This window comes from Rhipicephalus sanguineus, chromosome 9, assembly GCF_013339695.2.
Source record: "Rhipicephalus sanguineus isolate Rsan-2018 chromosome 9, BIME_Rsan_1.4, whole genome shotgun sequence".
NCBI lineage: Eukaryota > Metazoa > Arthropoda > Arachnida > Ixodida > Ixodidae > Rhipicephalus > Rhipicephalus sanguineus.
In genome coordinates this window covers 84,647,793-84,662,310 of record NC_051184.2, presented here as the reverse complement: position 1 = coordinate 84,662,310, position 14,518 = coordinate 84,647,793, and the positions used below count along the sequence as shown (strand labels likewise).

Below are 14,518 nucleotides of genomic sequence, written 5' to 3'. Positions count from 1 at the left end.
CACTGTGTCTCAGGCGTCTACTTTTTGGAATACTTTTGCCACTAAGTGGCAGAGCTTCTTGACTTCCGTAAACATTTCGCGTGCTTGCGCGCATCACTTGGATCATGTTTTCGGCAGAACACATGAAGAAACTTCGAGACTCCGGAGGTCAGTGGATCAGCGATTTGTCGTCGGTGCCGCAGGTGACGAGCAACGTGAGAGACAATCATTTCGGCGAGTCGCATCGCCAGCTAATAAAAGCTGGATGTTTAAAGAGGAACAGTATGTCCGCCGCATCGAGTGTATGACACAGCGCCAACCTACCGGCCTCGACCTCGTCGTGCTCCATGAAAGCGGGGTGCTACAAGCAAGAAACACTCAGTGGCAGAAGGTCGTCTACCTTGAATCCCTTGTCAACCATAATGCCATCTCCAGATTCAAATAAGTCTAGCACTGCAGACTGTTGGACAATAGCTCTGTCACTTGTTCCTCCACCATATAATGGTGACACAAAGCTTACATAACAGTCAGGTGTAGCGCCAACGAGACATTTCATCGTATTTGCATACTTGTAATGAGAGAAAGTTCTTCTCTGGGCAGTTAAGCGTGATGGCTTTTGTATGCGGATTTCTGTCGTGTCAAGTATTATGCGTGTGCAAGGACTTCTGACTCTGATTAATGCACTCTTTGGTGTGAAAGTTGTGCCCTGTACTACCTACTCCTTGAGAAAACTATGGGGAAGCAGAAAAGAGGCCTTAAAGGTGCACTTGTTTTGCCAAAACTGCCACGACTACCTGGCTTATCCTGTGATGCCAAAACCAAGTCCAGTGTGATTTGTACCACATGTCGTGCAGAAAAAAGGTTTCAAGACTTGATGAGCTCGGGAAGTTTTTTTTAATGTTCAACCTGAAGCAGCAGTTGCTTGATCTTCTAAAACAAGTCGGTGGAGCTCGTCATGCTAATTTGCTGAAATCGTCATCCAGATCCCAGGTGCCAGGTGTGTTTACTGACATAACAGATGGAAGTCTCTATCGAAGCATCAGAAAACAAATGAACATGATGTGGAGCGATGTCACGTTGTCGTTGAATTGTGATGGGGCACCTGTGTTTGACTCCAGCAAGAGCACAATCTGGCCCATTCAAGTGGTGGTCAATGAACTGCCTGTTTTGATTCGGTGGCAAAATGTGTTGATCACAGGGCTATGGTTTGCCAGAGCACACCCACCCATGGATGTCTTCATGGCACAGTTTGTCTCAGAAATCAACAGTATTGGAACACTTGTATGGTCGCATGCCGGGAAAACCGGAAGATCAGCGGTACATGCGGTTGCCTGTTGTGTTGACTCCCCAGCAAGGGCAGCTATCCTGAACAGCAAACAGTTCAATGGATACTTTGGATGTAGCTGGTGCTTGCAGCGAGGCCAAGTGACTGATGGTAAGCCTTTGACTGTATGACTTTTATAAGCTTCTGAAATGTATCAGCTTTATTTACATTGCATTAATCTTATGATCAAGATATTATATTTATGATGTGCTTACATTTTTTTAAAGATATTCTAAATTATGGCTATCATATTTAATAAAATTTTGTGATACAGCTACCTGCAAAACCAACGGCATAAAGAATGGAACTTGCATTTGTTGGGTATTTGATTAGCTTCATAATTACCATTAAAAGTGAAACTAGTTTTAACAGTCGTGTTAGTCTACAGAGTTTCCTAAATAGTAAAAGCACATATATATGGCCAAGCAAAAGACATGTCTTTTTTATGGTGCAATCCTAAACGTGCACTAAAAAGAAGCAGCAATTCCGGTTTAAATTGACTATAATTGTTCTTTGAGAACTTCGTTTCTCCATTATTGAGGGTACATGCAATTTTTCAAAAAAAAAAGGAAATAAGAGTCAGAGTTTTATTTTCGGCATTTTAGTGAAACGAAAAAGTACATACATCAGTTTTATATCACTAGTATTACAATACTGTTTTTATATTGCAGCTGCATTGTCTCAGAGCTTGCTGCATGAAGTCTGGTTTTTAAGAACACAATATAGCCCATATTTACTGGTAAAGAAGTCTAATTGCTGTTACCAGATGTCATAATTTGTGATACTATGGTGGGCGAGTGAAGGAACTTTATTGGGGCATCATCAACACTTGTTCTTTATTTTATCTCTGGCTCAATAACAGTCAAGTTTTTGAAAAGTAGTAGGGCAGAGAGTAAAAAATCATTCTTGCACGAAAGTAAATTATCTGGTGGCACATAATATAGTCCGTCTTGTAATGACTAATAGATTTACAAATATGTGAACTTTTAATTAACCTGGAAAGCACATTATTCGAAAATTGAAGTGAACTAGCACAATAAAGGTGTATTAAGTGATCGTGCAGCTATTTTTATTTGTTGAGAGTTGAGGGGCCAATACAAGGATACATAAAAAAAATCCTGGGATCTCCTTGTACATTTGAAAGTAAATATTTCAAGTTGGCCAGGCAGTGCAGTTAGATCCCGGTGATAGCAAAGACTAAATGTTATATCTGCGAATGGAATATATTTTGTATTTTTGAATTACATTTGAAAGTCACAAAATACAGTGCATTGAGCTGCTCGGTGAGAAAGATCTGTTCTTCGATGAAGGAAACACTCGAATTGCCGTTGTATTGGCCATTACAGTAAAAGGAGCTGACTTTGTGGTATTTATGACTGAAAACCCATGTCGAGCTGTGGCACATGCGCACTGAACCACGACACATGAACGCAAACTGCAGCCACACACAGGCTTGATAAACACAGCGTAATGGCCTTACTCATAAGCTTTCTTCCAGTGCGGCCGTTTAGTTGCTATTGTGCTCACCTACCACTGTTTTCAGCACGTGCTGTATGTACGACTCCAGCGGCGCTGCAGATAGACAAATCGTGATAAATGTGTAGCTGCACTTTTCTTGTTACCGTTACATGATTTGACACTGTGGCTCGTAAGCTTTCTGTTGGGTGTGTCCAGATAAGATCGAACACGAGGTCCCGGTCACCACTCCCGACTTTGATGAAATTTACTGTAGGTCTAGGCATTACACACAAAACAATGGTTTCGCAGTTAGTTTTGCGAAAAAAAATTTTGTTCGCCTGAAAAAAAATATACAAATTTTGGCCGCAAAAAACACTTTTCCGATAATTTCGCGATTTTGAATTTTGAGCGCACCTAGGGAAAAAACGGTGCACATCTTCGTCACAATATTTATTCCCCTTAAAGAACAACTGAAATACAATCTTATGAGTCTATTATTTTTCTTGCTTGTCGAAGAACTTTTGAAGAAAAAAAATCACGATCTTGGCAAATCGCACAAAATACCTGTATTTCAGGAATTTATTGCTGCAAGCAAGTTAAAGTGAGGGTAATAAAAATCGGTACATAATAACTTTGATACCTTCGCTCTCTTTTAAAATAATTTGCGTGGTTTTAGCGCGCTCCGTTTTACGCGATAATTGGGCTGAAATGTAAGTGATTTAACAAAAACGCCAAACTTTGAAAATAATTTTCTCAAAAAGGCCATTTTTAATTTTTTTTAAATCCCTCTGATTGAAGTCAAGGACGTCATCTACTATTGTGCAGAAAGAAACGTTGCATTATTTTGGTTGCTAACCAGTTACAATGCGTCAAATGTGACCAGGCCAGCCTAGCGGCCGCGTCGTTCGTTATGTGCTGAAACTCGGATATAAGTTGTTAATTATACTTGTGCGTGACATAATCACAAATCAGCAGCTCTACACCAACAAATGCGCAGCCAGCTGTCAAGGTTGAGCAAGCTTTGTCTTGCGATCAGCCGCTTGACAAACCCGCAGCAGCGGCCGCTCGATACTGCGGGCACTCACATTACACGAGTGCCGCTTCGACTGCGGATGAGCTCCGCTTGCGCGTCAAACTACGCTCAGAGGGCAAACGAGAGAAGGAATGCATCACTGGGAAAGTTAAAGGCTGTTAAGTGCCAACAAATGTCATAATATGCAACGGAAACTCTTCCGGCAATTTCCCAGTGAACGCCTTCAATACAGCACGCATGTATTTTTTTTCCCCTGCTGTTACGCCCGAAGCCGCAAAATATCGTGATAAACGCTCGACTTGCGTTGAATATTCTATCTGCGGACGCACTACAATACAGTATTGTAAAACCAGTTATTTAATGAAGCAAAGGACTAGGACACACTTCTTTTCACAGCCGGCTGACACAAGTGTTCTGGCACAAGATGAAGCACTGCAGTTTGAGTTGTTAGACCATCGGAAACACGTATGACAGCTTTCTTTAGATGTCAGTGACTTTCTTTTGTGTCACATGTTGCTCATAGAATGTACCTAATTATCCGTAGGCCATCAGAAGACAGAAAGCAACACACGAGCGCACTACTGGAGGCGCGCACTCGGAAATTGCCGGCAGAGTTTTCATTGCATATTATGACATTTGTTGGCACTTGACAGCCTTTAACTTTCACAGTGATGCATTCCTTCTCTCGTTTGCCCTCTGAGCGTAGTTTGACGCGCAAGCGGGGCTCATCAGCAGTCGAAGCGGCACTCATGTAATGTGTGTGCCCGCAGCATCGAGCGGCCGCTGCTGCGGGTTTGTCAAGCGGCTGATCGCATGACAAAGCTTGCTGAACCATGAAACCTGGCTGCGGATTTGTTGGTGTGGAGCTGCTGATTTGTGATTATGTCACCTACAAGTATTTTTAACAACTTATATCCAAGTTTCAGCACTGAACGAACGACGCGGCCGCTAGGCTGGCATGGTCACATTTTACGCACTATAACTTGTTAGCAACCAAAATAATGCAACGTTTTTTTCTGCAGAATGGTAGACGACGTCCTCGACTTCAATCAGAGGCATTTTTAAAAAAATTAAAAATGGCCTTTTTGAGAAAATAATTTTCAAATTTAGGCGTTTTTGGTAAATTACTAACGTTTCAGCCCAACTATCGAGTACAATGGAGCACGATAGAACCACGCAAATTATTTTAAAAGAGAGCGAAGGTGTCAAAGTTAATATGTGCCGATTTTTATTATCCTCACTTTAACTTGCTTGCAGCAATAAATTCCTGAAATACAGGTATTTTGTGCGATTTGCGAAGTTCGTGATTTTTTTCTTCAAAAGTGCTTCAACAAGCAAAGAAAATAATAGACTCATAAGATTGTATTTCACTTCTTCTTTAAGGAGAATAAATATTTTGACGAAGAAGTGCACCGTTTTTCCTTTAGGTGCGCTCAAAATTCAGAAATCGCGAAATTGGCGGAAAAGTGTTTTTTGCGGCAAAAATTTGTACATTTTTTTTCAGGCGAACAAAATTTTTTTTCGCAATATTAACTGCGAAACCATTGTTCTGTGTGTAATGTCTAGACCTACAGTAAATTTCATCAATGTCGGGAATGGTGACCATGACCTCGTGTTTGACCTTATCTGGACACACCCTGTTGCACTCGAGAAAACAGGTACCACAAAAATTGGTCAAGATCCTTTGAAACTTATTACCTCTAAGCCACTTTGTATGGGCAGTAATACAGGGCTACTACTGCGTTATGTAGTCCGAAATAGTTCAAACCATATAGCGTAAATCTTCATGCTCTTTTCTCTCTGCAGTGCAACTTACAAGAGCATGATAACAAAAATGTACTTGCAGTTCATTTACTTGCATGATAAAATCATTAGTAAGTACAGAATGCCCGCAGAAAAAAAAGAACTGGCTAACGGCGTATTCTCTTGGAAATAAACATGCGGCTATCATGACGTTTTCAGCAGCTGAAGTCAGTAATTGCTGTATGTAAAAAGCATTACGTTTGATATCAGCTTTCGATGCTCTCGCGGATCTCATTGAGGAGGAAGCAAATTTTCATGTGCCAGCAAGAGTTTATTACTACAAGAATCTTCTTACGAGGAAAAAAATTTGCTCCGCAGGTGCTCTGAAGTATCCATTCTCCAACCAAGTGGCTGACAGGACACACAGTGGCGTGCTAAAAGCCATGGCGGAAGCAGTTCGTCGGAACGAACCAGTTTTCGGCATCAAGAGGCCATCAACTCTTGTCAAGCTGCAAGGCTTTAATCTTGTGTGGGGCCTACCTCCTGGCTACATGCATTGCGTGTTGGACGGTGTCACAAAGCAGGTCACTGAAATGTGGCTCTCAGCTGCCAATTCTTCTTGTTACATCGGGATACATTTGAAGCTGATAGGTTCAAGGTTGCGCTTGATAAAGCCATCCATCATCTTTTCAAGATCAGGGCGACCCTTGTCTGATCGCGCATTTTGGCAAGCTGCGGAGTGGCGTTGTTGGCTTTTATTTTACAGTCTGCATGCCTTGTCTGGCTGACATACTGCCACGAGCTTTTCATGCACATTTTACGCTTCTTGTGAAGGCTGTGTTTGTTTTGCTCAAGGACGTCGTTTTAGAAGCTGAAATTTGTTCTGCTGAAAAGTTTATTTCGTTATTTGTTCAGCAAATGACCAAGCTCTATGGACAAAATGCCATGGCCTTCAACGTACACCAGTTATTGCATCTTGCAAAAGCGACCCGAATGTTTGGCCCCTTGTTTAGTACGTCGACATCTCCTTTCGTGGACGGAATCGGCAGGGCACTGCAGCTTGTATCCGCAGCTAAGCAGCTGCCAGTTGAAATCGCTGAACGGTGCATTATGCACCAAGCCTGCCGAACTGTTTCTATGCAGATATAGCTTTCGCCTAATCTGCTGTCGGCGAAGAAAGACTTGGAAAGTAGTTATAAGAAATGCTTTCAAACATGTGCTCTTGGACTGGCACAGGCATTTGTTGATATGCCAGAGATTGTGAAAGGGCTTTTTTCTTTCCTGGCTTGGTTGCATCCCTCAAGTGTCAAAGTATTTGCGAGCCCAACTTGGCACCATCACCATTCACAGCTCGGAATACAGTGCACCAAGCAAGACTTGCTCTTGCTATGTGAAAATGTCTGATGGAAGCTACTGTTTGGTTTTAGGGATATATGTCACAGCAGGTTCTATTTACTTCCATTGCCAGCAGCTTCTCACCAAACAAAGTTCATTTGATGTTCCGCATATATTGGAGTGCCAGCTTCCACCTCCTTCTGTAAATAATTTTCTGTATTGTTCTGAAGAAGTGGATTTGCAGTGTGTTTTTGTTGCAGTGTGTAAGCAGTCGTACCTGTGTGAATTGCCTAACAGGCTGGAAAAAAACTAGTAGACATTGTGATGTCTGCTAGTTGATTGTGAAACTAGTGTGATTGTCATGTAATTATCATATTTATACAACTGTGAGTCAGACAGCTTAATTCTGTTAGCTACTACCGTAAAATGCCAAGCAAGCGCCCCCCCTACGGTGAAGGATAATATGACAACATTTGGAAGGGGGCGCTTGCTTGGTCCTGAATCAAGACGGGGGCAGAAGAGCTGCTAAGAGTAACAATGCACACCCATGCTTATAATCAAAAGCTTTATTGAATACGCATCCATTCACTGTTTTCATTCGCCCTCATCAGGTGAATGAAAACAGCGAATGAAACGGGAAATGGTGGGAGGTGAGAAGGGGCCGCATATTTGAAATCGCTCGAAGCAGGGATGGGAGTGCTTGCTCGGGATTTTACGGTATCTTTGTAAATAGCTTGTAAACGCTGAAGAGTAAGCTGATCGACCTGTAATTCTTCAAGAAGAAATGGACAGGGAACGTAACGCATAGGCAAGATAACCATTGGTAATGAAGGGTAACTGGTCGGATTCCAAGAGAAAGAGAATGCTATGCTTGAGGGGGATACAGAAAGTTAGGTGGGCAGATGAGATTATGAAGTTAGCGGGTATAAATTGGCAGCACCAAGCACACGACCGGGTTGATTGGCAGAACATGGGAGATGCCTTTGCCTTGCAGTGGGCATTGTCAGACTGATGGCGATGAAGTCACACGCGCACGCACGCACACACACACACACACACACACACACACACACACACACACACACACACACACACACAAAGAGAGAGAGAGAAAAAGCGCAACTTGCACTGAGGGTCCTAGGAGGCTGAATCTTGTGCGGGATCTTCTCTGGCCATGATTTATGCTAAAGTGCTGCCTGTAGTAACATGAAGTGTTGTTCTGTAGGTGACCATTAATTTAACAAGTGCTGTTGATAGTAGTTACTATCAGGCTTGAATTGATGGATGCCTTCAAGGACCCCTGAGAAATTTTAGTTTGTCACTTTTTTGCTGTAATTTGTAGCCTTGCATCTGGTAATGTCACAAATGAATCGCAAATGCTCGACCATATTGTACAATTAATGCTAGCACCATTACTTGTAACCAATTTTAACGCCACTTCAAAATGCCCGCCTAAAATCGTAAGAAAGTAGCGCCGTACAGCGGGAGCGCACCTGAGGCTACATGCGCTCAAGCTTCGGTGTTTCAGAACCCGCAGTTTTCAAATCGGGGGACCTTTGCGCGGTGAAGAATGAAACGATCGAAGCCCCCCGCAGGAAAAATAAAGGCATTCCTGGCATAAGCAGCCAAAGTCACCTTGACAGCAGCCCAACAACAGACTGGGAGGAGCAAGGAACGAGAGACCTCGTTGGGTGCCAGTCGTGGCTTTGTGTGCGCCCCGTGAATGTTTTGTGACTTCGACAAAGCTTGCTTTTCTTGTGGAACGTCAATAGGAAAGTCTGTCTACATCATACTAATGGTGATCACACGAGGTGCCGAAAACTCAGATGAGCACTCTGACTTACTTTAAAACCAAAGTAAAATATCTTAAGGGCAACATTCGTTACTCATAATCAGTCAGATGTGCCCTCGCATGCAGGACTATCTTGAGTTTCCAAATTTGGCGTCAGGGGTCCGTTAAATGTGGCTGCTAAGTTTTCAGCTGCCTCGTTTGCAGTTTCATGGGTGGTGAAGAAGATTAATCAGCTCTGTTTCTGTGCTTGTAATCGTGAAATTCCCCAGAAGTGAAGTCGCTGCCGTTATTGGTTACAGCTCTTGCCGGAAATCTGTATCTTGCAAACAGTGTTCAAAGCACCTTGATTGTTGCTGCTGATGTCAGTGACGTCTAAATGATTTCCAACCATTTTGAGTATCCATTTATCAAAAGCAAGAATGTTGCACCATGAAATGTTCCTGCCAAATCAGCATGAATCCATTGTCGTCTTTTTGGGTATTCCTGTGTCAACCTAAGTACAGTACATGTTATGTAGTGTATTGCTTTGTATACTAAGAGGTGAAGAAAGCTGTCCCTAATGTATTGGTGAGAATAGTAATTCTCCACTAAAGTTACCCATTTGAATCCGTGCCACCATAACTTGAGTTTATCAATGCCTTTCTTTGCACTTATTCCACATGTAAGCAGATCAGCACGGTTGTCTTCACTTTCAACTGATGACCAGCTTGCTTGAATTGTTTTCTCTCTAATTTCTGCGATTCTGTTGGTAACAAACGGATCTCTTTTCCTTGTTCCCTTGATCCAGTGAAGTACAATAACTGAATCCATCCAGCAGTGTGTTTCCTGAATTCTTTCGTTGAATTGACTTTTGATGTAGTCGCACAATCTCGATGCTACCACCACTGCCAAGTCGCACTGAAGATAGCTCTTTAATTGGAGCTACGCGGCTTTTCGCTGCTACTAGCCTTGATTCCTTGCTTCCATCGTCGTAGGTTACTATGAAGTATGCTGCCGCTCCGTATGCTGATGGGCTCGCTTCGGCGAAGACATGCAGCTTGTATGCTTGTACTATTTGGTCCTTGCTGGCGTAGCATCAGATAACTTCTAGAACATGAAGGGCCTCCGCTTCAGACATCAGGTTCCTCCACTTGTCGCATTCTCCTTAAGGGAGGTGGTTGTCCCACGTGACGTCCATTTTCCACAGTCTCTGCAAGCCTATCTTCGCGCCTACTGTAAACTATGATAACAAGCCGAGCGGATCAGATATCTTTGCTGTTGCTTGCAACACTGTCCTTTTGGCTATGTATCTTGCAGATGTTAATGACTTCCACTTTTCAACAAGGAAAGAAATCGTGTCCTTTGAGTGTTTCTATATCAAGCCCAAAAGCAGTGTGTACCCTTTTGATCGTATCTCTATGTGGGCGTCGTCCCTTTAGTTTTCATGAGTTATTCTAATCTCTCTTAATTGGATGTCCATTTTTTTAAGGTCATTGCTGCCTCTCTGAACACTTGCTTTGCCTCTTTGTACAACTTGACTGCATCATCAAGCGCTGCTGCCCCCAAAATGACATCATCCACATAGATTGCTTTCTGCAGTGTCTTTGTCGTATCCGGAAACAGGTCAGCCACTTGTCTCAAATGGTGCTTTATGGTAGCTGCCAGAAGAAATGTGCTCAGTGTTGTGCCGAAGGTTACCCTTGTCAAGCGCCAGGTTTGTACTCGATTCAGTATTTTTCCCTCTGTGTCATGCTTCCACCACAGAAATCTCGTCACATCTCTATCCTCTTCGCGTATAGAAATTTGTAGATATGTCTTTTTTACATCTCCTACTACTGCCACTTTTTCTTTTCGAAAATTTATCAACAGCGACAGCATGTCCTCATTCAAATTGGGTCCTGCCTCCAGATTGTCGTTTAAGGACATGCCTTTTTGAGAGTGTGACGAGGCGTCAAACTCTACTCGAACTTTTGTTGTGGTTCAGTCCTCTCGAATGACCGCCTGATGTGGCATGTAATAACAAAGTGCATTTTGCGGTTCTGATGATTCTTGAACCTCATCTGTGACTCTCAATTTCATATACTCTGTTATAGCTTTGTCGTAGCGACGCAGCACGTCTTCGTTTTTCTGCAGCCTTCAACTGCTGTAGTCTTTTCTTGGCATTTTCCTTGTTGCTTGCCAAGTTGATGTTCTGGTTCCATGGTGAGCTGACTTGATAGCGACCATTCTGTTGCGTCATATTTTGAAAGGGTTTGCGCTTGGGCGAGTTGGTGGGGATTTATTTCAAAATGTTAACAGCGCAGAGAACGATTAGGAAAGGACAAAACAACAGAGGCAAAGAGCGCTGGAAGTCAGCGCTCTTGCCCTCTGTTGTCTCGTCCTTTCCTAATCGCTCTACGTGCTGTTAACATTTTGTCATAATTTTCTAATTCCTCGACGATTATATTGACTGCAGCATCCAAACTGTTTCTTGTGATCCCCATTGACTCAGGCTCCAAAAATTTTGTACTTCTTGCCGAAGTTCTGTTTCTGCAGCTTCAACCTTCAGAACCATGACTTCTTGATTTTGGGGCAGTCTTGTCTTGCTTTGCTCTGACAGATTTTGCAGAACCCATCCCAGTGTTGTCTCGACAGCCATCAGTTGGCCCTCGATCCTTTGGGTTCTACCAGTGAAGAACTCCCAATAATAATCTGAGCCGATGGGTAGTCCTACGGAGTCTGTTGAATTCGTCTCGGTCCTGTCATCAGCTACTTGCATCTTCAGCTGCTTCATTTTCTGGCTTAGTTTCTGACTTGGAGCGGGTATACAGCTGTGCGAGATCACATCGACTTGTAATGCTTCGATCACCGTAGTTGTTTTTGTTTCTCATTGTGCTATAGTCACTTGCACAACGTTTGATTAACTTGACCTTTTCGTCTCCTCCGAATGAACCAATCGTCAGCCTTTCTTGTCGCAACACCTTCACACCTATTTCTTTTACTAATCTGGCTTCAGTGAGTGAACGCTGACTGCCGCTGCCCAATAGCAAAAGGCAATGTCTGCAACATTTTTCTCCTTCTGTGCATGCGACAGCCGTCTGCAACAGCACAAAATTATGCTTCAGATTTTCAGTAGCGTGTAGCGTAGATGTTGTCGCTTCGGCTTCCATTGCGACGAGTTTTGTTCTTGCTTTTTTCACAGTTCTACACACTGATGTAGCACGCCCTGCTTTGCATTGCTTGCATTTCACTTGTGCTTTGCAAATACATGCAGCGTGGTTTGGTTGTGTGCATCTGAAGCGTGCTCTATTTTCGGTAAGCATATCTTTCTTTTCATCACTTAGAATGCTCCTACGACAGTCTTCAGTTACATGGCGTTTCTGCTTACAGAATAAGCAGGTTCTGTCCGCTGAGCTATAGAAGCTTGAAGTTGTGCGTATCTGTCGGCTGTTATCCCGTTGTTTTGCAGTTATCTACTCTTGTTCACGTTGCGTTTCCTCCCAAAAAGCTGCTTGTTCTTTCAAGAATATCAGAAGCTTGTTCAGCTTTTCCTCACACGATTTTCCTGTAGGGTTGCTTTGGGCACCGTCTTCCGAAGCTGGGCTGCTTGTCATAGCTTCCTTTGGCATAAACTGCACTGATAATTTTGGTGTTATTGCTATTTTCAGCACTGGCAATAACATCGGCACGTAGCTCTCGGTTTCCACTTTAAGTGATTTAAGTGCCAATATGTTAACTTGCACTCTCATCACAAGCCTAGTTAGGTCATCAATATCTTGAGCAGACCTCACTTTCTCTAAACTCAAAAGCTCGTTCATATGAGTCTCTATGGAATGCTCGCAATTTCTGAGCGTTGTTTGCAGTATTTTGATTGCTTCATCATAATTATCCTCTGCCGAGTACTGCAGCCACCACCTTTCCGGTTAACAAGTAATTCAATTTCTGTCCCTTGCTCATGTTCAGTCTCACGTGAACTGCCGACTCGTACTGAGCCCAAAATCGGTTCCACTTCAAAGCTTTCCCGCCGAACTTTATCATTTCAAACTTTGGTAGCTTAACTAGCTTCGTCGCGCCTTGCCCTGTACTTGGCGGCGTCGCCTGTCTTATCCTATCGTTTGAATCCGATTGCGCTGGCTCTCGAAGTCTGAATTTTATTGTAGACAAGATCGTCGTTATTTTCATGTCATACTCTATTACTCCTTCGAACTCAGCTTCGGCACCCTCTTCGGTTAGGAACTTTTCCATTTGCTCGTTTACGCTCTTGAGGCTCTCGCTTATTCCTTTAATATGCACCTGCATTGTGAGCAGCTGCTCCCGGTTAGCTCCATAATTAATTTTCTGCTCTGCAGCGTTGATCAGCTGCGTGATCTGAGAGCAAAGCGCCTTCCTTTTCTTCGTTATGACTTCCTTGCTCATTTCTGGGCAGGTAACAATGACGCCTCACTTGTCAGTCATCTGTTCCAATGCTTATGCTGTCCACCGTGCTCTCGTCGCTCAATCCAGGTCAATCATCTGCTCCTCTGTTCCTCTCCTCTGTTCCTCTGTGATCCTCTGCTCCTCTGCTGCTTCATGGCACGTCGACCTTTTTTGCCGGCGGGGAGGTAGTATCCTGGTCACGGCACCGTTTGATAAGACTATCAAGACCAGTGACTGCTTCGAACCAAGACGGTTTATTTAGAATTGAAGTAGCACGCGCTCACGCCAGGGAGAAGTCTTCTCTCTTCTTCTGGCGTTTTTATGATGATAATTTATAGCTATGTCAATATGCTTGTAAATATCCATTACATTCACCTCTCGTCTCCATCACATTCGGTGGAGCTGCAAGGTATGAAGGGAACAAAATGCTCGCATCTCGGATGAGGACACCTACATGCTATACGTAGAATATGTACTAGTACTGTGTCGCAACCTGCGAGGTCAATGCCAATATGCCAGAGGGCCATGAGGTTGAGCGTGTCTTTGAAGGATTGCTGGCACCATTATGAAGGAGAGCCAGCATTTTGAGCAGGCTAAGAGTTGGTGCATTGATAGCATGTTTTCCTGGCTTCCCAACACGGCTTCAGCAGCCTCCTTTGTAGGCCACGCAAGGATACAACCGCCAGCTCCAGTTTGTCGGACAAGGTGACTTGAATCGTACACCATGAACTTGAAGCCATAGTCTTTCCACAGCTTACACCGGTGCAAGTGATTCGACTGCAGTCAATGCTCCAATGCTTTAAGCCATTGACCTTCAGGATTTCGCCAACATAGGCATTCACTTTGTGTGCACTGTGGTGAGCCCGCAGGAAACTTCATCAACAATTGCCCAATTAGTTCTCACTGTTGTTTTGGCCAAGAATGCTGTTGCTGTGATACGCACTGGTTTTTGCCACACTGAACATCGTCTGCCCTCTACCATTGACAGGGAAGCAACCGCTTTGTGTCTCCAACCGAGCCCTCTTTCCCAAACGTCTAGCAAGGTTCAACAGCCACTTTCTTTTGCTACGTAGACAGCAGTCGCTCTTGCTTTAAGGCTGCCATGTCAAGGCTGTTGACAATAGTCTCGTTCGCCCCCCCCCCCCGATGTGCTAACTGTCGCTCGCATTGAACTCTGTGCGTGCTTATCCGGAAAACTAAAAGGTGCAGTTGCCCGAGGTGACGCTGCAGTACTGACTTCCTCCTCAAGATTTTTTTATGTTAACAGTGTGATGAAGCCAGTTAGACGATGTTAATGGTTGATGGTGACACTAACTGTGCCCTTTAATTTCTTTCTTTAATGACTGCAAATCTGACACCGTCTGTATAAAATGCTGGCACCTCCTGTCGCAAACTCTCATTCTAGAGAGGTGCACTGCCTGAGTTTGTGTTGCTGATTGTATTATTTTGGTCCACTTTGCCATCATTGAGAAGTGTTCCC

The 14,518-nt window shown here is 43.6% G+C and overlaps 1 protein-coding gene across 1 annotated transcript in view; it reads left to right on the top strand.

Annotated features, from left to right (window-relative positions):
• The first annotated feature begins 646 nt into the window (after positions 1–646).
• LOC125759949 (uncharacterized) overlaps positions 647–14,518 on the top strand; it is a 31,192-nt gene continuing 17,320 nt past the window's right edge. Inside the window, exons 1-2 of the mRNA XM_049419480.1 lie at positions 647–1,414; positions 5,916–6,132. Coding sequence (XP_049275437.1) covers positions 823–1,414; positions 5,916–6,132 — 809 coding nt within the window. The 5' untranslated portion in view covers positions 647–822. The remainder of the gene's footprint in view (positions 1,415–5,915; positions 6,133–14,518) is intronic.